Genomic DNA, 24,962 nt, shown 5'->3' on the forward strand with positions numbered 1-24,962 from the left:
TCAACCTTGTCCTGAGGGATTTTAAAACACTCTGCAAGATTCTTTCACACTCATTCTCATCACGTTTGCTGTATTTCACGACTCAGCATGGGGTTTTTGCTCCCCATTTCTGCAGCAAGGTCACAGCCATTGTTTCAGGAGCAGGTGGCTCTAATTCTAGATTTGTTCTGCACAAGATCCCTGAGAATGAAGCCCCCACAAAGTGGTCAGCATGGATTTATTCCACAGCATCCAGGAATAGGGAATGGCATGTTTCTCTAATCAGTTTTAATTGGGCTTTGTCTGTTTCTGGTTCATAGTAAATTCAATCTCAGTTGTGTTTGGAGGCCCCTTCACTTCCCTAGGATTATACAAAAATGTAAAGATCTAACTGATATGTAAATGTAAATAGGAAGGGGAGCTCCAGGCCTCAGTTTATAACAGTCATCATAGAGTTATTCTTGGTCCAGGCTCACATCATCCGTTTGAAGGTGAATGGCTTCATTTTTTCCATGCCAAGTATAGACTATTGAGAATATTCTTCCCAGCTATCACGTCTATGGCTCTTAGTTTATAATTGCCTTGACATCCAGTTATCACCTCTTGTGGGTGCTGCAAGGAAGCAGGGTGCATATCTCAAGCACATCCAGGTGAGGGAATACTATTGGTTCAACCCTACTGCACCCAAGACACAAGCATTCTCCATTGACTAGAGTCCAAGGACAAGCCTCTCCTCGACACCTGAAGCTATGGGTATTGGTGGCCACCAAACTTTTTGCAAAATAGTTAAGTTTATAGCTTTACTGCAACATAAGGCTGGTATTTTTAATGCTCTTGATGAGAAATGTCTTCATCAATACCACACATAAGTGCAAGAAACCATGATTATCAGCCAGAAAAGATGGCAAAACCATAGACAGAGGTATGTGGCAACCCTTGTTGGAGTCAAGCCAGTTGAAGGTGTTGCTGCACATCCCCTCTCTACACTCTAGTTGTGGCTCTAATTCTCCGTCAGAGGGCAAAGAGGAAGCCATCTTGCATTCCCCTGCCCTCCCTGTCATCTTATGCTGGCTGCTCTGGATCCAGTGTTCCAATAGCATGAGAAGAGCAGCAATCATGGAGATGTCTAGGGCTTCAATCTGAAAAGGGGTTAACATTTAATTTTAGAAATGACTTTTGTATTTTAAAAAGAAATACATTGTGAACTGATAAAATATAAAAAATAAAGATAAGCAATATGAAGGTAAAAGTCAATTCTAATCTTACAACCCTATGAATATTTTAGTGTCTCTAACTCTATTCTTTTGCAATATGTCCCTATTTTCTATTCTTTGGCTTTTTTATTACAAAATTGGAATTACTTTGTACATTACATTTTATAAACTGCTTTTCATTTTTAATATATTTCCAGCCTATGACATTGCTATTAAAAGTCTTCTTTTTTTTTAATTTTTTAAGTTGTAGATGGACGCAATATCTTTATTTTATTTATTTATTTTTCTGTGGTGCTGAGGATCGAACCCAGTGCCTCACACATGCTAGGCAAGTGCTCTATCACTGAGCCACAATCCCAGCCCCTAAATAATCTTCTTTAATACTATTTTAACAGTGGTTTACTATTCCATTGATAAAAATGCAGCCCAGGAGGCAGTATAGCTATTGACTAACACAAGGGGATTCAAAATACTAAAGAGTCAGTTTGAACTTCAGGCTCCATCTTTCAGCTGTGTGATGTGAGGCAAAATTCTTTTTTTTTAATTTTTTTTATTGTTGGTTGTTCAAAACATTACATAGTTCTTGACATATCATATTTCACACTTTGATTCAAGTGGGTTATGAACTCCCATTTTTACCCCGTATACAGATTGCAGAATCACATCAGTTACACTTCCATTGATTTACATATTGCCATACTAGTGTCTGTTGTATTCTGCTGCCTTTCCTATCCTCTACTATCCCCCTCCCCTCCCCTCCCCTCTTCTCTCTCTACCCCCTCTACTGTAATTCATTTCTCCCCCTTGTATTATTTTTCCCTTTCCCTTCACTTCCTCTTGTATGTAATTTTGTATAACCCTGAGGATCTCCTTCCATTTCCATGCAATTTCCCTTCTCTCTCACTTTCTCTCCCACCTCTCATCCCTGTTTAATGTTAATCTTCTTCTCATGCTCTTCTTCCCTACTCTGTTCTTAGTTACTCTCCTTATATCAAAGAAGACATTTGGCATTTGTTTTTTAGGGATTGGCTGGCTTCACTTAGCATAATCTGCTCTAATGCCATCCATTTCCCTCCAAATTCTATGATTTTGTCATTTTTTAATGCAGAGTAATACTCCATTGTGTATAAATGCCACATTTTTTTTTATCCATTCATCTATTGAAGGGCATCTAGGTTGGTTCCACAATCTTGCTATCGTGAATTGTGCTGCTATGAACATTGATGTAGCAGTGTCCCTGTAGCATGCTCTTTTTAGGTCTTTAGGGAATAGACCGAGAAGGGGAATAGCTGGGTCAAATGGTGGTTCCATTCCCAGCTTTCCAAGAAATCTCCATACTGCTTTCCAAATTGGCTGCACCAATTTGCAGTCCCACCAGCAATGTACAAGTGTACCCTTTTCCCCACATCCTTGCCAGCACTTGTTGTTGTTTGACTTCCTAATGGCTGCCAATCTTACTGGAGTGAGATGGTATCTTAGGGTGTTTTTTATTTGCATTTCTCTGACTGCTAGAGATGGTGAGCATTTTTTCATGTACTTGTTGATTGATTGTATGTCCTCCTCTGAGAAGTGACTGTTCAGGTCCTTGGCCCATTTGTTGATTGGGTTATTTGTTATCTTATTGTCTAATTTTTTGAGTTCTTTGTATACTCTAGATATTAGGGCTCTATCTGAAGTGTGAGGAGTAAAGATTTGTTCCCAGGATGTAGGCTCCCTATTTACCTCTCTTATTGTTTCTTTTGCTGAGAAAAAACTTTTTAGTTTGAGTAAGTCCCATTTGTTGATTCTAGTTATTAACTCTTGTGCTATGGGTGTCCTATTGAGGAATTTGGAGCCCGACCCCACAGTATGTAGATCGTAGCCAACTTTTTCTTCTATCAGACGTCGTGTCTCTGATTTGATATCAAGCTCCTTAATCCATTTTGAGTTAACTTTTGTGCATGGCGAGAGAAAGGGATTCAGTTTCATTTTGATGCATATGGATTTCCAGTTTTCCCAGCACCATTTGTTGAAGATGCTATCCTTCCTCCATTGCATACTTTTAGCCCCTTTATCAAATATAAGATAGTTGTAGTTTTGTGGATTGGTTTCTGTGTCCTCTATTCTGTACCATTGGTCCACCCGTCTGTTTTGGTACCAGTACCATGCTGTTTTTGTTACTATTGCTCTGTAGTATAGTTTGAAATCTGGTATCGGTATACCGCCTGATTCACACTTCCTGCTTAACATTGTGTTTGCTATTCTGGGTCTTTTATTTTTCCATATGAATTTCATGATTGCTTTCTCTATTTCTACAAGAAATGCCGTTGGGATTTTGATTGGCATTGCATTAAACCTATAGAGAACTTTTGGTAATATCGCCATTTTGATGATGTTAGTTCTGCCTATCCATGAACAGGGTATATTTTTCCATCTTCTAAGATCTTCTTCTATTTCTCTCTTTAGGGTTCTGTAGTTTTCATTGAATAAGTCTTTCACCTCTTTTGTTAGGTTGATTCCCAAGTATTTTTTTTTTTGAGGATATTGTGAATGGAGTGTTTTTCCTCATTTCCATTTCAGAGGATTTGTCGCTGATATACAGGAATGCCTTTGATTTATGCGTGTTGATTTTATATCCTGCCACTTTGCTAAATTCATTTATTAGCTCTAATAGTTTCTTTGTAGACCCTTTTGGGTCTGCTAGGTATAGAATCATGTCATCTGCAAATAGTGATAATTTAAGTTCTTCTTTTCCTATTTTTATGCCTTTAATTTCTTTCGTCTAATTGCTCTGGCCAGTGTTTCGAGAACTATGTTGAACAGAAGTGGTGAGAGAGGGCATCCCTGTCTTGTTCCAGATTTTAGAGGGAATGCCTTCAATTTTCCTCCATTCAGAATGATGCTAGCCTGAGGCTTAGCATAGATTGCTTTTACAATGTCAAGGTATGTTCCTGTTATCCCTAGTTTTTCTAGAGTTTTGAACATAAAGGGATGCTGTACTTTGTCGAATGCTTTTTCTGCATCTATCGAGATGATCATATGGTTCTTATTTTTAAGTCTATTGATGTGGTGAGTAACATTTATTGATTTCCGTATATTGAACCATCCTTGCATCCCAGGGATGAATCCTACTTGATCATGGTGCACAATTTTTTTGATATGTTTTTGAATCTGATTTGCCAGAATTTTATTGAGGATTTTTGCATCTAGGTTCATTAGAGATATTGGTCTGTAGTTTTCTTTCTTTGAAGTGTCTTTGTCTGGTTTAGGAATCAGGGTGATGTTGGCCTCGTAGAATGAATTTGGAAGTTCTCCCTCTTTTTCTATTTCCTGAAATGGCTTGAAAAGTATTGGTATTAGTTCCTTTTTAAAGGTTTTGTAAACCTCCGCTGTATACCCATCCGGTCCTGGGCTTTTCTTAGTTGGTAGTCTTTTGATGGTTTCTTCTATTTCCTCTATCGATATTGGTCTGTTTAGGTTGTCTATATCCTCCTGACTCAATCTGGGCAGATCATATGACTTAAGAAATTTATCAATGCCTTCACTATCTTCTATTTTATTGGAGTATAAGGATTCAAAATAATTTCTGATTATCTTCTGTATTTCTGAAGTGTCTGTTGTGATGTTGCCTTTTTCATCCCTTATGCTAGTAATTTGAGTTCTCTCTCCTCTTCATTAGCATGGCTAAGGGTCTGTCGATTTTATTTATTTTTTCAAAGAACCAACTTTTAGTTTTGTCAATTTTTTCAATTGTTTCTTTTGTTTCGATTTCATTAATTTCAGCTCTGATTTTAATTATTTCTTGCCTTCTACTTCTTTTGCTGTTGTTTTGCTCTTCTTTTTCTAGGATTTTGAGATGAAGTATGAGATCATTTATTTGTTGGTTTTTTCTTTTTTTAAGGAATGAACTCCAAGCAATGAATTTTCCTCTTACAACTGCTTTCAATGTGTCCCATAGATTCCGATATGTTGTTTCTGTGTTTTAATTTATCTCTAAGAATTTTTTAGTTTCCTCCTTGATGTCTTCTATAACCCATTGATCATTCAGTAACCTATTGTTCATTCTCCAAGTGATGCATGATTTTTCCTTCCTTCTTTTATCTTTGATTTTCAGTTTCATTCCATTATGATCAGATAAGATGCATGGTATTATCTCTACTCCTTTATATTGTCTAAGAGTTGCCCTGTGACATAATATATGATCTATTTTTGAGAAGGATCCATGTGCTGCTGAGAAAAAAGTGTAACTGCTTGATGTTGGGTGGTATATTCTATATATGTCAATTAAGTCTAGGTTATTAATTGTGTTATTGAGTTCTATAGTTTCCTTATTCAACTTTTGTTTGGAAGATCTGTCCAGTGGTGAGAGAGGTGTGTTGAAGTCTCCCATGATTATTGTATGGTGGTCTATTAGACTCTTGAACTTGAGAAGAGTTTGCTTGATGAACATAGCTGCACCGTTGTTTGGGGCATATATATTTATGATTGTTATGTCTTGTTGGTGTATGGTTTCCTTGAGAAGTATGTAGTGTCCCTCTTTATCCCTTTTGATTAACTTTGGCTTGAAATCTATTTTATTTGATATGAGTATGGACACTCCTGCTTGTTTCCGCAGTCCATATGAGTGGAATCATTTTTCCCAGCCTTTCACCTTCAGTCTATGTATATCTTTTCCTATCAAATGCATCTCCTGTAGGCATCATATTGTTGGGTCTTGTTTTGTGATCCATTCTACTAGCCTGTGTCTCTTAATTGGTGAGTTTAAGCCATTAACATTTAGGGTTATTATTGAGATATGGTTTGTTCTTCCAGCCATATTTGTTTATTTATGTTACTAAACATGGTTTGTTTTCCTCTTTGATTATTTTCCCCCCTTTACTGTCCTACCTCCCACTGTTGGTTTTCATTGTTATTTTCCATTTCCTCTTCCTGTAATGTTTTGCCAAGGATGTTTTGAAGAGATGGTTTTGTAGCTGCAAATTCTTTTAACTTTTGTTTATCGTGGAAGGTTTTAATTTCATCTTCCATTCTGAAGCTTAATTTCGCTGGATACATGATTCTTGGTTGGAACCCATTTTCTTTCAGTGTTTGAAATATGTTGTTCCAGGATCTTCTAGCTTTCAGAGTCTGTGTTGAAAGATCAGCTGTTATCCTGATTGGTTTACCCCTAAATGTAATCTGCTTCCTTTCTCTTGTAGCTTTTAAAATTCTCTCCTTATTCTGTATGCTGGGCATCTTCATTATAATGTGTCTAGGTGTGGATCTCTTATGATTTTGCACATTCGGCGTCCTGTAGGCTTCTAGGATTTGGGATTCTGTCTCATTCTTCAAGTCTGGGAAGTTTTCTCCTATTATTTCATTGAATAGATTGCTCATTCCTTTGGTTTGGACCTCTATACCTTCCTGTATCCCAATGACTCTTAAGTTTGGTCTCTTTATGTTATCCCATATTTCTTGGATGTTCTGCTCATGGTTCCTTAACAGTCTTGCTGAGCTGTCTATGTTCTTTTCAAGTTGAAATACTTTGTCTTCATTGTCTGATGTTCTATCTTCTAAGTGTTCTACTCTGCTGGTAGTATTCTAAATTGAGTTTTTAAGTTGGTTTATTGCTTCCTGCATTTCTAGGATTCCTGTTTGTTTGTTTTTTATTACCTCTATCTCCCTGTATAGTTGATCTTTTGCTTCTTGGATTTGTTTATGTAATTCATTGTCGAAGTGATCTTTCATTGTCTGATTTTGCTGTCTAATGTCTTCCTTGAGACTCCAGATCATCTGAAGCATGTAGATCCTGAATTCTTTATCTGGCATTCCATCTGCTGCAGCTATTACCTCTTCTAAAGTTGAGTTGACCTGCATTGCTTGTGGGCCTTTCTTTCCTTGTCTTTTCATACTGCTCGCGTTTCTTTCTGCTTGGTGAAACTGTTGTGTTATTGAATTTTCCCCCTATATATTTATATTGCTCTTGTATAGTTGACAAGTCTCCCTTGCAGGGCGGGCAACGGCTGTGCTCCTCCTCCAATTGGGGTGATCTGTCTACCACGCTGGCGGGCCGCTACGTCTGTTCTGCCGGTCGGTCACAGGTCTGCCTACCTTGTAGGCGCGAGCGGCGGCTCTGCTCTGCACCTCCTCCACTTGGTGTGACGTGTCTACCATGCCCGCGGACTCCTGGGCCTGTTCTGCTGGTCAGTCTCAGGTCTGCCTACCTTGCAGGCACGGGCGTCGGCTCTGCTCTGCCCCTACTCCAATTGGGGTGACGTGACTACCACGCTGGTGGGTTGCCTGGCCTCTTCCGGGCGCGGGAGGCGGCTCTGCTCTGCCCCTACTCCAATTGGGGTGACGTGACTACCACGCCGGCGGGCTGCTGGGCCTGTTCAGGGTGCGGGCAGTGGCTCTGCTCTGCCCCTACTCCAATTGGGGTGACGTGACTACCACACCAGCAGGCCGCTGGGCCTATTCTGGGCGCGGGCGGTGGCTCTGCTCTGCCCCTACTCCAATTGGGGTGACGTGACTACCACGCCGGTGGGCCTCTGGGCCTGTCCTGGGCGCGGACGGCGGCTCTGCTCTGCCCCTAGTCCAATTGGGGTGACGTGTCTACCATGCTGGCAGGCCGCTGGGCCTGTTCCTCTGGTCGGTTACAGGTCTGCCTACCTTGTGGGCACGGGCGGCAGCTCTGCTCTGCCCCTAGTCCAAATGGGGTGACGTGTCTGCCGCGCCGGCAGGCCGCTGGGCCTGTTCCGCCGGTCGGTCACAGGCCTGCCTACCTTGCGGGCACGGGTGGCGGCTCTGCTCTGCCCCTACTCCAATTGGGGTGACGTGACTACCATGCCGTTGGGCCACTGGGCCTGTTCCGGGCGCGGGTGAAGGCTCTGCTGTGCCCCTACTCCAGTTGGGGTGACGTGTCTACAACGCCGGCAGGCTGCTGGGCCTGTTCCGCCGGTCGGTCGCAGGTCTGCCTACCTTGCGGGCGCGGGTGGCGGCTCTACTCTGCCCCTACTCCAATTGGGGTGACGTGACTACCATGCCCGCGGGTCGTTGGGCCTGTTCCGGATGCAGGCGGTGGCTCTGCTCTGCCCCTTCTCCAATTGGTGTGACGTGTCTACCACGCCGGGAGGCCGCTGGGCCTGTTCCGCCGGTCGGTTGCAGGTCTGCCTACCTTGCGGGCTCGGGCGGCGGCTCTGCTCGGCCCCTACTGCAGTTGGGGTGAGGTGATACCACGCCGGCGGGTGGCTGGGGCTGTTCCGGGGGCGGGCGGCGGCTCTGCTCTGCCCCTCTGGCCTCCACAGTATTCAGCAGGATCCGGACTGAGAAGCAGTTTCCACGGGTTCTTTAGCCCTGGGCCAGAGCAGTTCCGGGAGCCAGAATTCGGCCGCTCCAGGCTCGGTGTATGTTCTGATAGGAGCAGGCTCTAAGAAGCAGTTTCTGTGGGTTCTTTATCACTGAGCCTGAGTAATTTGTCTGCGAGACGCAGGCAAATGGCAGCCTGAAATTACCTGTTCTATAGTTGAATGAGCTGCGATCAGTCGAAAACAGGGATGATGACGTCAGCTCTCCAAGATGGTTGCCGCTGGCCTCCTCTGTGGTCTGACCGGTGTGGCGAACCAAACTGGACCGCTCCCTTCCCCCGTCTCTAACCCAGAATTCAGCACTGTGTACAGTGATTGCGCAGCTGGCAGGAGCCCACAGAATCCGCAGCGCTGTATCTTTGCGTTGCTATCTCGTTGCTTCCCAGCGCGTGCCGCAGATTCTAGCCGCGGGGCGATTTGCTGAATAAGCAGCGTGACCCTCCGTGCGGACAAATCGCTCGCGTTTGAGCCCCTGTAGCTGATCCTCGTGCGATGAAAATCCTTCCACTAGGTTTTGGAGCACCCCAGTTTTGCTAGAAATTCCTAACAAGATAGTTTTTAGCTGTTCTAACTCATCATTCTCCCGAACAGTGACGCGGTACACGGGGGTGATGCACTCCCTTCGCCGCCATCTTCCCCTCCCGAGGCAAAATTCTTAACCTTTCTGAGCCCCAGATTCAACAACTATACAATGGGAATGGTGATTACTGTAGTAATTATCTTATATAGTAATTATGAGTACTAAATTACATGAAATATGTGAAGAGTTTGGCATGTATTCAGCAACAATAATGTTTATGATTCCCATTATTTCTGTTTAACCAATATTTCAGTATCTTACATCAAATTTGTTCATTTTGCTTGGCATTATTCCGGCACTTTAATGAACACCTTTATAGCTATATCCTTGTCTACAGTCATGATTGTTTCTTTAGGATTTATTTCTGAAAGTGGAATTTATTGTTTCAAAGGGTATGTAAATTATGTCTCTCAGATAGGTATCAAATAGCAAAATAAAAGGGAATGGATTCCTGTCTTTCTGAGCTGTCCTTAATTTGCCCTGCTGTGTCCAGTGGTATGGAAGGACTGCTGCTGGTTGCCTTGGACGCTGCTTCCCACCTGGCTCTACAGAGGAAGCACAGAATGCTTTCTTGATTGGAATCAGAACACACTGAACCCATTTCTTTGACTTCTTTATGCTATGCAACCACTCTGAATGCTGAAGTTATTAAACAGGGCTGTTTGACAATACTGGACCTATAGTTTTTATGAATTCATTTAGAAAATGAGTTGGGACTGGGACAGGACTTCAGTGACCCCAGGGTCCCACTCAACACTCACGTGCTAAATATCTGTCTCTGCCACTGGTCACAGCAGTGCAGTGCTGGGAATATGGTTTATGTTCTGCAGAATTCTATAGTCTATAGAATTCAGGTGACAGGTGAGAACCCCTGTGGTGAGGGTGACTGGAAGGTTGGGGTTGCTTTTCTGACTGACCATGATGGATACTAAGAGCTAGAAGGAAAGAAAAGGAGCTGGCTACAGGTGTAGCTTGAGCATTTTTTAAGCTGAGCAGTGTGGTTTGCCTATGGTGGAGCCAAGGAGAAAACTAAAATTGATGGAGCATCTGCTTTGCCCCAGGAGCCGCACCAGACCCTGCGTTGCATTTAACCCTCATTTCTTTGACGAAGGAGCTCTGCTCCTATTATCCATATTTTACAAGGGCAGACACCAAGGCTTAGAAAAATTGAGTAAATCCCAAAGTCACATAACTGGTAAATAGATCGTAAAATCAGTATCCAAACCTGGTCCTGGCTGGCTCCAGAATTTATTCCCAAGGTAACTAGTAGCTAAGAAGTAAGTAAAGCTAAACAAGTTTAACAGAAACAAAATCATCCTTGCAGGGTGAGAGGCAGGATAGATGTTAAATATTTTAAAAGCAGCTTAGAAAAGAGTTACCTAAAGGAAAGTATTTGTCCAGATACATGAGGGCTCAGAAGTAAACAAATGGGCACTGGGAAGGAGAGAAATCCCAGGAGGACTTCTTGAAGGAAGTGACTAAAGGCGAGGCGAGTGAGCCTCTGAAAGGTCTGAGGACTGAGAAAAAGGTCATCCAGCCACTATCTTACAGACCTGAGGCAAGGAGGGACCATCCCAGGGTGACAGATGAGGGACTGGAGGGGAGCCCTATATAAAGTTCTTCCTGGGAGGACCAAATTGCAGCTCCCATTTTCTGTATTTTCTTTAGGGTCTGTGATGACCTGGCCAAAGAAGAAAAAGATGAGACTGACGCATTTATGGAAGAATTCATCCTCGACCCTTCACTCCGACAGCGTCTTTCCATCATCTCCCACACCTTCAAGCACCAGAGGAGGGCGGTTCAAGTAGACCACATGCTCAATTTTAACAGTGTTTTCACCATCGAGCCCCTGGTGAGTGCATAAATAAAACCTGACTGTCCAGTAAACCTAAGTGGGAATCCAGGGCCCATTTTGATGAGGGCCCTCCTGTTATGAGTCCCGAGAAAGGAAACATTCTGCCTGAAGGGACTTTTGATCAGTATGAGACGTTGGATGAAGGCTATGGCAAGAATGTTCCTAAGTCTCACCTTCTAGGCACCAATCACTGCTGAATGCTTCGTATGGATTACGCAGTTTATCTCATGTGTATGCATGTTATCTTACAACAACCCTACAGTATATTATTGAAACCTCAGTCTACAGACAAGGAAATTAAGACTTGGAGAAATCCCAAAGCTTGTTTAAGGCCAAGCAACTAGTGTCAACAGTTATAAATTCATCCCAGATTAGCCTGATCACAGAGCAGGAGTTCTCAGCCTCAGCACTATTGACATTTGTGGGTGGATAATTCTTTATCCTGTACATTGGAGAATGTTTAATCACACCCCTTATTTTTACCCGCTAGATGCTAGCAGATAGCCCCAACTGGCTCCAGACCTGTCAAATGTCTCCTGGAGGGCAAAGTCACCAGGATTAAGAACGATATTGTCCTTAATTCACTCAATAAAGGCTTGTTGACTGCATGGTCTGTACCAGGCACTCTGTGTGCTGAGAACTAAACATCTTAGAGTAACAAAGTCATCTGTGGGAAATGTCACTGACTTGTTGAGACTCATTTTCCTTACATCCGCATTTCCAAATTGTTATTAAAATATATGACAGGATAAAGAAGTTCTTTGGCTAAATAAGTTTGAGAAACACTGGGTTCAATATTGTTTAAAAGGTTTCTTTGTTATAAGACTTCAAAAAAGTCTCAAGGATGGTAATGTGTGCTATAAATCTTCAAGAGGGAGCTTTCGCCTCAAAGATGTCATCTAAGTCTGATGTTTTATGGAACCCACTATGTGAATCACTGGTGATGAGAATAAGAATAGTACACTAGTTCAATGGCTGCAGTCCTTGTCATTGGCTAAGATATTAGAGAAGGCTTCTTGAGAGAAGAACCTTGAACTGGGTCTTGCAGGGCAGGGCAGTACTTTTGGAGAACAACACTGTGGGTGTGCATCTGAGGCTCTAAGGGTAGACAGGTTTGCTTAAACAAAGGGTTCAAGTAGAGAAATAAGGTTGGAGATGTGGATTGAGGCTGAATCTTCTGTCATGTTGAAGACTCTCCAGGGCTCAGCTGAGCAAAGGGATCTCCCAATATAATGAGTCAGTCCAGCAAGAGGTTAAATCAAAATGAGGACTAAAAGTAAAAATAGGTCAAATACAAAGATATGGAAAAGATCAGGAAGGAATTACTGGAGCAATCAAGCAAAACGCTGAGCTGGGCAGAGCCTGGGAAGAGCAGCCAGTCATGATAATCTCCAACATGCCAAGGTCCACATAGTCCAAGATTCCTCCCAGCCACTGATGGAGAGCCAGGCTGATGATTGCTCATCCTGTTTCTTGTTGCCTTCTGGGAGTGGATGGCCGTGTCAGGAGGTCTGCACGTGGGTTCTGTCCCTTTCCAAGTCAGAAGTAGAAAGTCTTGAATCATCTCAGTTTTCTCTCCTCATGCTTCCTCCCATAACCCAAAGCTTCGTGATGGAGATGCATACATATTAAAGCCTGGTCTTCAGTGTGCTTTTGAATTCCAGATAGGAACTGAACTGGGCACCCTTATCATAAGGCATCTTTTCTCCATTAGGAAGAAAAACATTTTTTTAAATAGTAATACATAGAAATGGTAATTTTTAAATGAATGAAGCTAACTTGTTTATTTTGGGTAGAATAAAGCTTGCCAGAAATAGGAAGGGGTAAAATTCACTTTGAATATTCATAAGTGGTCATTATAGTGTCTATAATGATTTTTGTCTCTTCTCTACATTATTCAGTTTTTTATTCTTATAATAGTATTTATTCATTAGCTGTTTTTTATCAATTTTTACTAAATGAAAATGAAGATATGAAATTTTCCTACTGTCTTCCTCCTATTATTCTGAAGATTTCAATGTCAGATGTAATGAATTTCTTATTGACGTTAAATCTCCCTTTTTTCCCCAACTTAAAGATCCTGATCATTTTATATAAATACCAGTTCTGATTCATGAGTGTTATATAATCTTGCCTCATAAATTACTTTTGAAGATGTTTGATGGGAAAATTCTGCTATTTCTCTGGTTTCTCAGCACAATGTATTTTTTTTATTGTTGAGAGATATTTTTTTGATAGAGGTAAATAAAAGCTACAGTAGTCTCAGATGAGAGATTTGGGAAAGGATTTATAGGAGGGAGATCTGAACTGAATATTGGAGGAAGGGTAAGATTTAATTAAATGGAAATGGAAGAGAATGCTTCCAGTTGGGTAAATTATGAAAACAAAGAAGACAGGAACTCTTGGGTTTATATAAGGTTAAATAACAATGAGGAGAACAGTTTTTCTGGCTGGGAAGGAGAGGAGAGGAAGTGCTGGCCACCACACTAAGTCTACATCCCATCTCCTCCGACCATGTTTTTCTGGAGACACTGGATCTAAGAGGTGGTACCAAAAGGGAGTATTTTGGACAAATAAATTTTGGGAAAAGTATTTCAAGGGAAGGTGACTTTCCCCGCGGCAGAGTACAAGCATCGTTTTGCTATGACCACAGACCTCTCCTCCACAAAGCATCCATTGGTGTTGGTGTTCTAGATTGGTTGATGATGCTGAGGGTACCTGAGACTCACTGTAGGATTCAGAACAGGAGCACGATGGGCTCAGGGGATTCTTGAAAGTTTACCTTGGTACTCAGGAGTGGGTTGAATTGGAGGATGGTGGACAGAGAGTGAGGTGGGTGGTGCTGGTCAAGCAGGGGAAACACCCAGTACAGGAGGGGCTGTGGAGACTGAACATCTCTGCAGCCAAGATCAGGGGTATATGGGAGGGTGACACTGATCTGGAATGGTCTGAGAGGGGTCCAGAAGGAAAGGAAGTGACAGGTGTAAGAGACATACAAAAGGAAGACACTGAGCGCTTTTCCCCGACTGGCCATGGAGGGTGAGACACAGTGAGGAATTACAACTCAGATCTCAACTGAACAGACTGGGAGAATCTTGATGTCTTTGATAGAAATTGGCAAGTCAGGATCCTGGGCTTACCAATAGCAAATAAGTCTTAAACCAGCTATTTGAACTTCCTTGACTTGGAGGAGTCAAGAGTATTCGGAGGAAGTCACTCTCATCTTCCTGGAATAATAAATTCTGATTATTCAATTTGGGTTCAGGTCTAAACTCCTTAAAATCAAGGAATGCCTTGTTCTCAACTGTGCCAGTATCTAGCCCAGTGTTAATAAGCAAATGAATGAATGAATGAATAAACAAATATCAATCAATTAATTTTGATGAGCTTGGCTCTGAACATGTTGAATTTGAAATGACTGAAGATGCCCACAAAGCTTTGGAAATGCAGGACTAAAATTTGCGGGAGGGGATTCAAGACCAGAGGTAAGATTTAAAAGTGTCCTACAAAGGTCTTTACTAGAGTCATGAAAAATAGATTGAATTATAAGAGCAGAGCAAGAATGGAAGAGTGTGGAGGGTTGCAAGAGGGCCTCTCAGCACCCACCTTTGGATGCCCGAAGAAAAGAAAAGAGCCTGGTACTTGACCAGAGAGCATGCTGGCGGAGGCTCTTCTACGCCTGTGGTGCCTGGCTCTGCACCATTTTGTTCTGAAGGTTTTTTCTGCATCTTGCTCACATATCAGGCTACTTAGGTCAAAATTCAATTCCTTTGAATCAGCTTCTTGCTATGAGTTGAGTTCACAGGAAAAGCAGGGAAGATTACAAGGAAGAAGTGTCACCAACTGGTCAAATAGTCAACCACAAGTTGACCTCCTCCTCGTACCACCTTGCTCTCAAATCTCTGCATCTACTGAGGAAGAACATTGTTTTCAAATGAGGTAAACCTAAAAAGAGATACCAACTATTACCTGAGGGTCTGAAAACAAAAAAAGAAATATGTGCTTATTTTCTCAGACCTACATCTATACCGCTCCATTCTTCAAATGCATCAGCTAAAACAAAAAGTTTAGCCTTGGCTATGTTCTCTGAATATTAAGTATTTTATGGGAACACTGTTTCTATGTTAGAGGCCCTTCCAATTTAAAGCAAGGAGATTCAAGATCAAGAGACTAATCCTTTCCCTAAATTACCCAGAGGTAGTGATGGGTTGGAATTTAAATCACATTTTATTGATATTATCCTGTGAGAAGTAATTGGACTCCGTGCTGTAGGAATGACAGACCCCAAGCCCCAAGCTGCAGGGTTTTAACTCTGTTTTACCACTTCACACCACTTGGCCACAGGTGACTTCCATTGTCTTAGAGAACTTTCTTAGCACTTCATCATGGAGTGTGGCCATTAAGGTGACCATTGGGTCTATTGCACACTGAGTGTCTTGACTACTGATGTGGTCAGTGCCCCGGGGCCTGCTTCTTTCCTCACTTCCTTGTGATCTGAACAGAGGGCAGCTGTCAGCTCTCCACAGGCACAGAGGTGGGAGTTTGTCTTTTGAGAGACCCCAGAAGTGCTCATTGGCAGAGAAGGAAACAGGGACCCAGAGTGACCACAGGACACTATAGTTAGAGGGCTGGAAGGAATGTATTTTTCAGATTTACTTAGCAATTTATTGATATTCTAAAAGGAACATGAATTGTTGTTTAGTCATTAGAGCAGACTATTATATACTATTTATATAAAGTTTCTTATGTCAATTCTTCTGATAATGTCATAGAGTATTAATGTTGTTAGCCTAGGTTTTTCCGTGTACTCCTTACCTAGGGAAGACACTGAATTCTGTAGACTGATCATTTGTCAAGCCACCTGTTTCCGTGCAGGGTTTTCCCCTTTGGGAAAAAACTGCAAAATTGAGTCTATTTATGCATGTTTTTGCCTTCCAGAAAAGCAAGTAGAATTGGTGACTTGCAGAAACATAATATTCTATTGTACTAGATGGACCCTGGCTGTACAGAATTTTGACAGTTTCATTCTGTTATTTCCTCTGCTCAGATCTCTTGGGTACCCTGAAAGAAAGAGATTCAAAGACCAAAATATAGTTCTGAAAATTGCCAGGCCAACGAATATCACAGGGCAAAAAGAGAAAATCAAGCTTTTGCTTTCCATGGGCATCTAGGAGCCCTCTGAGAAATCACAGCACAGATGTGCCTGCCTTGTCTCTGAACTCTGGTCCTGCTGGCTCAGGTCACACTTTTAAGATGCAGCAGGTTTCTGAATATTGAACACTTGATGTTTTTCAAAAAGAAAGGTCTGAAAATGTGAAGGCTCAAACTGGCCCTTGCTGATTAGCTAACATCAGTGAGCTGGGAACATATTTCTATTTCTCTTAGGAAGCATCTCCTCCATCAAAGAAAACTTCCTCCACCTTCCCCAGGGAAGCTTAGGCTTCATTTAACTGAGCCTTAGAAAGGGAAGGAAACTTGATCATCTTTTCATTCCCTCGTAAGTAATAGTAAACCATGCTTTGCTGTCATCTAAACCTGCTGGAAACGTGCTGTTATAGCAAGTCAGACTTGGACAGCACAGCTCAAATTTAGTTGACTTTATTTTTCCCCAATTGGCACAGCAGGTGAGCTCAGCAGAACCAGGTTGGGTGGAAGCCCAGGCGGCTACCAAAGAAGAAAGATGCAGCTTTTGACTGCAGAGTCCTTTCCCTTGTGGTCCTGAGAGCACAAGTCACGCTGCAAACACATGGGAGCTGACTCTTTGGAAATGGACACCAGGAGGGAGCACGGAGGACATGGATCTGCTGAGACGCAGACTGTCCTTGACAAGTCACAGCCGCTCTGTCATCCTCCAGCCTCTGATCGTTAGGACTGTCCTTTCCGGTTTCTGTGCTCAGCCACACTCTTTACAGTTGTGCTGTAACATTCTCCATTGTGAATTGGAGAACAGGTGGAGGTGGAGGGAGGCCTAGAGAAATCTTAGAAATCCCAGGTTCCATGTGGCTCATTAGATAAGGTCACACCCTTCCTGACTGGTGAAGACACAATTCTCTTGTCCCTAGAAAAAATCAGGGGCATCAGACACACTGCTACCACTCTTTATAAAAAATGCCCCGTAGAATTATCCTGTTTGGGTTGGAGAGAGATCAAGATAGAATGTGCCTTTTGTGAGGCTTCCTCTGACAGATGGCCAAAGCTGGGCCCCTTCTGAGAAACTTTATGGTCATTATGTTGAGAATTGTACTTTAATTGACTCACAGTTTCTTCTCACAGCAGAAGTATGGAGCAGAAAAATCTCTTTGCATGTCATCGTCAGTTCGATCTCTTATCTCATTCGGTACTGGAGATTGAACCTAGGGCCTTACGCATGCTAGGCAGACACTCTACCACTGAGTTACACCCCAGCCCAGCTATAGCTTCTTATGTATGGTTCTTTTCTTTTATTATTAGTAGTAGTATTACTAGTAATATATACAAATTTGAGTTCAAGAGCATGTTTCTACTTCCTAAGACAAATTATCTATCTAGATAGTTTTCTAATACGTTAAGATAAATAATAAGTTACCTGAAATTTTTGTTTATGTCATCAAGAACATTTCCATTTGGGTGAAACATGGTGTAATTTATCACCTACTGTAGCTGCTGTTGACATCATTATTCCCCTACCCTGTTCTGAACTGACTGAACCCTGACCTTCACCCCAACAGGGATAGCTTGGTACAGATCCATCAGTATATTTCTCAGGACCTGCAATTTAGTAATGTTGAGTTTGTTGTCCCAAGGAAGCCCCTGTGAGTTGCCTTCCAGAGGTCCCTGAACATGTGGGCAAGCAGGGACAGGTGTGTCATCAGATCATGCTGGTGTTATCTAAGCCTGCATCTCAGTTGTAGTGATTCTAAATTTCTTCTGGCATTTTTCATGACCTTGTAAGAAAGGTGAGGCCTGATCCATTGCTATAATTGCAATGGAGGAAGAGAAGTTAGGTGAAAAACATTTTATAGAATCTTAGCTTTGCCATTGGTTTGGCCTTGGATAAAATATTTAACTTCTTTTTGCCTTGATTTTATCATTTATAAAGTGGAGATAATACTACTTCATAAGGTTGTCAAGATTGAATAGATTATATATATATACACACACACACACACACACACACACACACACACAACACAATGGTAAGAAAATGAACTTTCAGTAAATACTTGCAGAATTATGATTTGGAACTAGATGCACTAGTCCCTTAGATTAGAAATATGATTGGAAATCATAATATTTGAGAAAAATTTGGATTACTGTTTAAGTGGGGAATTAAAATGTAAGTATTTTATTTGTCAGAGGTAGATATTGAGTCATATTGTAAACTTTAAGCCATATTACTTTCTAGATAAACCAAGTAAATTAAATACATATGTAACTTTCTGTTTTTGCACTCTGGGTGTTGGAAAGATATTCAAGAAATAATCCTTCAAGGGAGAGAAGAAAGGAAGGAAAAGAGATGAGAAATAGGAAAGGAAGAAGACAATTTTTTAAAGAATTCTTTTTATTTAAGAGTTTTTGAAGGAGTTTTTGTAAGCCCCTTGAATCGTTGCCCATATAATTCTTTAAATGCCATTACTTTTAAAAGATATTTTCCCCATGGTTATATTTATCACCTGTCATGATCCAGTGGCTGTGTATTCATAGCTGGCTTTCAGAAAGCCTCAACGGTGGCCATCAAGCCACACAATTGATTGTTCTTATTCAGAAGGGAAAATGAAATTCCAAATCTAGAAGTGTTTGATATTGTGGCAAAAAACATAGAATGGAAATTAGCTTCATGTCTAAAAATTCAAAATTGAGTCTTTCTAGCAGGTCACTTGATTGATGAGTAAAATGCCATCCTGTTATTCCCTAAAAATCTGAGGGAAAAGCAAAACATAAATGACATAAGACCCAGCAGGAAGATAATGTAACTGAAGGCCATTTTGACAGTTATTTTGACACCAAGGTACTAGTCACAGATTAAATCCTGTACACTCTGGCTCTGGTTGGTAGCAGGAAGTGGGCAGTGATGGGAGAGGGGTCATGCATAGGAGGAGAGCAGGACATCAGGGCGCTCTGGGTGATGTGGCAGCTTCCCTTCCACCAGGAAGAAGGATATTGATGTCAGAGCCTGTAGGAAAATTTCTGAATGTTTTGATTTTCAGAAACTTTAGAACTGAGCAATAAGGGAAGTAATTTTTTTCAGAGACATAAATGACAGGGAAGTTAATTTCAACAGGGTTGGAGAAGTAATATGAAATGTTCCAAAGACATAAATAAAAATGGGGTCATTTTAGGCTTATTGCCTTTTTCTAAGGTTTGTTCTCTCATTTGCTAGAAAATGCTTCTATTGAGTTTTTTGATATTGAACTTCTGCTATAAAGAGGTAGAAATTCTCTAACTTTATTTGAATCCCAACTGAAAAGTAGAAGTATCCTCCTACATGTTCCTAACTCCTTCCAGTGACAACATTGACAGCATCCCTCTGAGAAAGGAAACAGACCCTGCTTCTGTTTTTACAGATACATACAGCCCTCTTAATACACATTACCTCCTCCAACCCTGGAGAGAGCTTTAGAATATCTACCGTTTGTCCTTGAATTAATTATCTCCTGAGCTCAGAAAAGGCTGCAAGTTGCTCATGGACACCTCAGGCATAATAAAACAGCTGCAGCCCTGGGTAAGACAGCACCACGCTTTCAGCTATGTTCATTCCATCTGCACCCTGTGGACTCAGATTTCCTGGTGCTGCTCTTCCCTCACCAAGCAGAAGGGCTTCCCTGTCCTGCCTCTGATCCCATCTGAACACCAGTACCCTCCCTCTGGGGAGAGCCCTCTCTTCTGTCTGGAGTATGTGTCATTTTCCCAGCCCACCAGTTCTCCTTTAATGATGGCAGGTCTAAGAGCACTGCTGAGGTAGAACTGATGTGTGTACTGCCTTCTTGCCCACACATTCTCTTGTTCAGATGTTGGTTTGAAAGGGATCTGGCCCACCCAACCATAAGCCCCTTGACTTGCTCCCTTGTACTGAGCTTATCTGACTCCCAGTATATCTTTAGGGGCGCTACCTCATTCTATTCTGGTGAGACCTTTCTAGCATGGGCTCTCTCAGAATCCAAGATGGTCACTGGCCATTTGGGTAGCAGCAGCTTAGTTCCATCCCCTTTATACACCTAAGTGGAACAGTCTGTGCCCTCCAGGTTTATAATTGTCTTGTGTATTAGGAAGAAACCCAGACTTTAAGTCGTTTTGAGATGGAAAACCCACAGATGTTCCATTAATTGGTTGTCAACCTGAGTGGATGAGCCACCTTATCTGTCTGACCCTTCAGACTGTTTCAGCCATGAGTGTATCTAACACTCCATATCATTAAAACTCCACCAATCAAAAGGGTCCTGGTATTTGCCATTTATCAAGAGGGAAAAAATACTTGCTTCAAAGTTTATACAAACACCACAGTGAAATGCTTAAATATATCAAAGTACTTAAAACTTCTCTATTCCTTATCTCAAAGGTCTCTTTTGGCTCTAAGATTTATGATGTTGAGGGTTCCAGAAGAAAATGGAACAGAAGAAATAGGTTGCAGAGAAGAACAGGTGTCTGATAATAACTACACAGTGTACAAACTCAGTACACACAGTTGGCTTAACAAATATCTAACAAACACCTCCTAAGAGCCACCTCTGGTTTAGGGGAAACAGGAGCACCCACCCCAGGGAGCTGTCATTCTCTGGGACCGATCTGGGGATGATAGATCCCCCAAGACCTACATGACCTTCACAGACCTCACCCAGCTTCTTGGAGCCTCTGTGTCCTTCCTCATTCTAAAGTCAGGACAGATGCTGCCTAGAAGTATACACCAATTGAACTGGTTGTTCTCATAAATAAACCGAAATCAGTTCTAGTTTTCTGTCTTCCCCTCCTGTTTGATGTCTTGACTTTTAAAACACTTTATTTTCTTCTCAACTCTTTATTCTAGAAATATGTTCATATAGCCAGACTAAAGAGAGTATGCACTAGGGACAGTCTAAAACTGAAGCCTAATTATTTCTCAACTTGTTTTGACTTGGTTTTCTATTGAGCTAGTGGAACTGTTTGTGGATTTGGGGATGTCTTTATCACTTGTGCTCATTCAGTCCTATTTATAAAAACCACAGGAAAGCATTCACACATCTCCCCCATTTTTCAATACTTCATCTTAGTCTTTCTAAGAGGCATACTAATGGCATGGTAATTGATTCTAATAAATAGTTGTTTGGGATTCTCTTATTATACACTGAGTATGGAGCAAAGCATTTGCCTGCAGGACTCCCTCAGACCTTGGGAAACCCTTGGAGGCAGGTGCTATGAACATCTCCTTTTGCAGTCCTTAGAAGTTAATGAAGAGTCCCCAGGTTATATGGTTAGTACTAACGTTTTTAAAGCTAATTATACCTAACAGGGAAATTTTGAAATGCAGCTTGTTGCATTACAGTATTGAAACTTGGCTTCCTTATTATGACTGGAGATAAAGAGAGCATATCACACTGGGTCAGAAGCAGGGTATGACCTTGCCATTGTTCTGCCTCAGGCCATTGTTCTGTTCTTGGAAGAAGAGTGTTTCTTTCCTTTTGCTGTCACTTCAAAAGAGGGAGGTGATGCCCCACCAAGGGAGTCGGGTACTTCTTCTCTGTGGCCCCTTAATTTTCATAGGCACTGCACTTGTCAAATATATTATGAACCATTTTTATTCATATTTATCATCATGCCACGTTTATTTTTTCTTTGAAGCCCTGGAGCTGAGCGCTTATGAGGCAGAAACCAAAATGTTCACTGAATATACATATTTTGAAAATGCTCTGTCCATCCTCATTTCCTTTAGTAGCTCATTATGTATTCATGAACCACTGAAATTATCCTTGAGGCTTGTTCCAAATTTGTACCACATCATAAGTTAACAAAGAGTATAAGTTTACTCCGTGCTAGGTAAAATAGTGCTTTCTTCTATTTGTTCCAAAAGTAGTTCCAAAAGTAGTTCCTACGAGTTACCTGGAATTGAACTCTTGTATGCAATCAGTGGGAATGTAAATTGGTACAGCCATTATGGAAAACAGCACACAGGCTTCTCAAAAAGTTACAAATAGAACTGCCACATATTCCAGCAATCCCTCTTATCGGTGTATCCCTAAAGGAAATGAAATCAGTACCTTGAAGACATATGTGTGCTTCCAAGTTCATTGCACCACTTTTGAAATAGTCGAGCTACAGAAACAGCCTAGATGTCTGTAAACAGATAAACAGACAAAGAAATCGTGGTATGTGCATGTAGTGGAATGTTATTCAGCCTTAAAAAGGGGATCCTGGCATTTGCGAAAACTTGGATGAATCTGGAACACATTTAGTGAAATAAAACAGACACAGAAAAAACAATTACTAGCCTGCACAACCCCACTTATATGCAGAATTTAGGAAAGTGAGAAAAGGTGAGTAGAATGTTGTTTCCCAGGGGACAGATGCTAAGGGAAACGAGATATTGGTCAAGGGGTATAAACTTGAAGTTATAAGTTGTGAAGACCTAATGTACAGCACGGGGACTGTAATAATTACTGAATACTGGAAATATGATAAGGGAGTAGACTTGAGGTGCTCTCATGACACACACAAAAGGGAAACTGTGAGGAGATGGATATGTCCATTTGTTTGACAGTAATAGTCATTTCATTGTCCACATGTTGTGCTCAAGTACAATTTTTATTAAAAAATTTCACAGAATTCTAACATAACAACACTATTAGCCTATCTTTTGTTGTATTGTGTGTGTGTTTTTTTTTTAACAATTCTTTCATGTTTTTCAGGAAGGTGATGTCTGGCCCAACACATCAGCTGAAATCACTGTGTATTTCAACCCTGTGGAGGCCAAGTGCTATCAACAGACCATTTATTGTGAAATTTCAGGTACAGACTTTCTCTGTGTGGAAAACTCATTACCAGGTGCCTGGAGCATGAAGTAGTGCAGCTGAATGTGTGTGTTTGTGTGTGTGTGTGTGTGTGTGTGTGTGTGTGTGCGCGCATGCACACAGGCTGTGAGCACCACACAATTTCTATGGAGAAATATTGGAGTCAAGATGTGCCCTGTTCACTTCCTCCTAGAAAAGATCAAACTTTAAAGTGTCTTACAATTGTGGTGGTGGGAGAGGGGAATAGGAAACCCATGGATTTAAGTTTCCCCTTGATACAGTAAGATTATTACTTGTGACAGATTCTCACAGTTTTTTTATTGTTGTTATTGTTGTTCTTTTCATAGTACCTTGTTACTAATTTTCATCTTTTCAAGTTTTGTGCTAAGTGGGATGGGAGGCAGTCTGGCAGAGACCAAAGGCAGAGACCAAGGAGAGTATTACAAGAAAGGTGGCCATCTGATAGCATCAGTAAATTGGACAAATGCAGAAGAATTAAGCAGAAGAGTAAATATATGGAAAATGATGGGTGCAATAATTTTCACTCAGGGATACATGGAAAAGAGAGCTAAGATAAATCCTTTGCTATTGGGATGGAGGTGGATTTGTCAGGTTGTTGATGAGTTCAGACAGATACAGAGTAAGTTCATATGGAAACACATCCATGCATATGTTCATACATATAGATTTTTCCTAGCAATGTCCATTGACTGGTCCTAAAAGTTGCTTGGTTTCAAAATACCACTCTCCACTAATGCAACAGGCTGATTCCAGGACTGGTACAGGGAAAGAACTAGGTGAGCCTGGAACATCCTCTTGTGCCAGAAAGTAAGGAAATGCTTGAAGAATGTTGGGGACATGTCAAAATGACACAGAAACCAGCAAAGGGTCTCCCACTACTAAAGCTGGAACAAGTTGAGAATCAAAATAAATGATGCTACTAATAGATTATAGTCCACTGAGTGAATAGGAATCTGGGAATCAATTTAATTAAAATGTACCATTTGGCAACCATCACAGTAATGACCAATACAGGTGAAACACATCAGTGGACCTTAATGTAGGGGGTGAAAGTGGGGTGTGTAAAAGGACTCTATGTAAGCTCAAAATATCTTTCCTTGAAATACTTACCAATTATGGAGAGAGAAAACTCACTTTACAATGAAAAAACCTGGTAGATGTTATCTTAATTAATACCAGTGGTAACAGAACCAATCAATACAATAATATTAGGGCCAAACTACCTAATTTGGATTTGATCAAGAGGAAACCTAGGCTAATCAAATTGACAAACAAAATTAAATGGCCAGTCTGTAATCTTCACAAATACCAAGTACATGAAAGTTAAGAAAGGACGGAAGACCTGTTCTAGACTAAGAGAGGCTCAAGGTGGTAACTGGGTGCCACAGACCATCCTGGCTTGGATCCTTTGCTATGATGGAAATTATTGGGCAAAGAATGTAGGAAGTACAATTCCTATTGTACTTCTCTGGAAGTATTTTAAAACTCTTTCTTCTGTATTTAAAAAATGTTTGAGAATTTTTTTAAAAGCCAATATCAACAAATAAGTGAAATATGTAGAGGGTAAAATTATTAAGCTAAATAGCAGGCTATTTCTCTAGTACTGCTTCCAACAAGAAACACTTTTAGCTATTTATTGTGATGGTAATTTTCATTATTAATCCTATGCTATTTTATTGATTTATTAACTTCACTCATTTCATTTTAACCTCCAGTATGAAAGATGAGCATTTACTATACTTATCTCTTCTCTTTCTTGGGTTATTGAGTTATAACTTACATGCAGTGAAATGCACCCTTTCTTGGAGTACAGTTCTATGAATTTTGACAAATCCAAATAGTCATGTAACTGCTGTTAAATTCGAGATACAGAAAATCCCCATCACCCCATAACGTTCCCTCAGGCCTCTTTGCAGGCATCCCAATCCCTGGCAACCCAATTATTTTTATCATATTTTCTTTTATAAATTTTTTTGCAGCCTTCAATAGCATGCTGACACCCCAATTTTTTGTTCTCTCAACTTTGTAGCATCC

General features: G+C 41.2%; 1 protein-coding gene across 1 annotated transcript in view; it reads left to right on the top strand.

Annotated features, from left to right (window-relative positions):
- Positions 1 to 24,962, top strand: part of HYDIN (HYDIN axonemal central pair apparatus protein) — a gene marked incomplete at both ends in the record, with an annotated part of 332,822 nt that overhangs the window by 59,560 nt on the left and 248,300 nt on the right. The window contains 2 exons of the mRNA XM_081274731.1: positions 10,764 to 10,947; positions 22,806 to 22,905. Coding sequence (XP_081130857.1) covers positions 10,764 to 10,947; positions 22,806 to 22,905 — 284 coding nt within the window. The remainder of the gene's footprint in view (positions 1 to 10,763; positions 10,948 to 22,805; positions 22,906 to 24,962) is intronic.

Source organism: Spermophilus citellus (assembly GCF_964194105.1).
Source record: "Spermophilus citellus genome assembly, chromosome: 18".
NCBI lineage: Eukaryota > Metazoa > Chordata > Mammalia > Rodentia > Sciuridae > Spermophilus > Spermophilus citellus.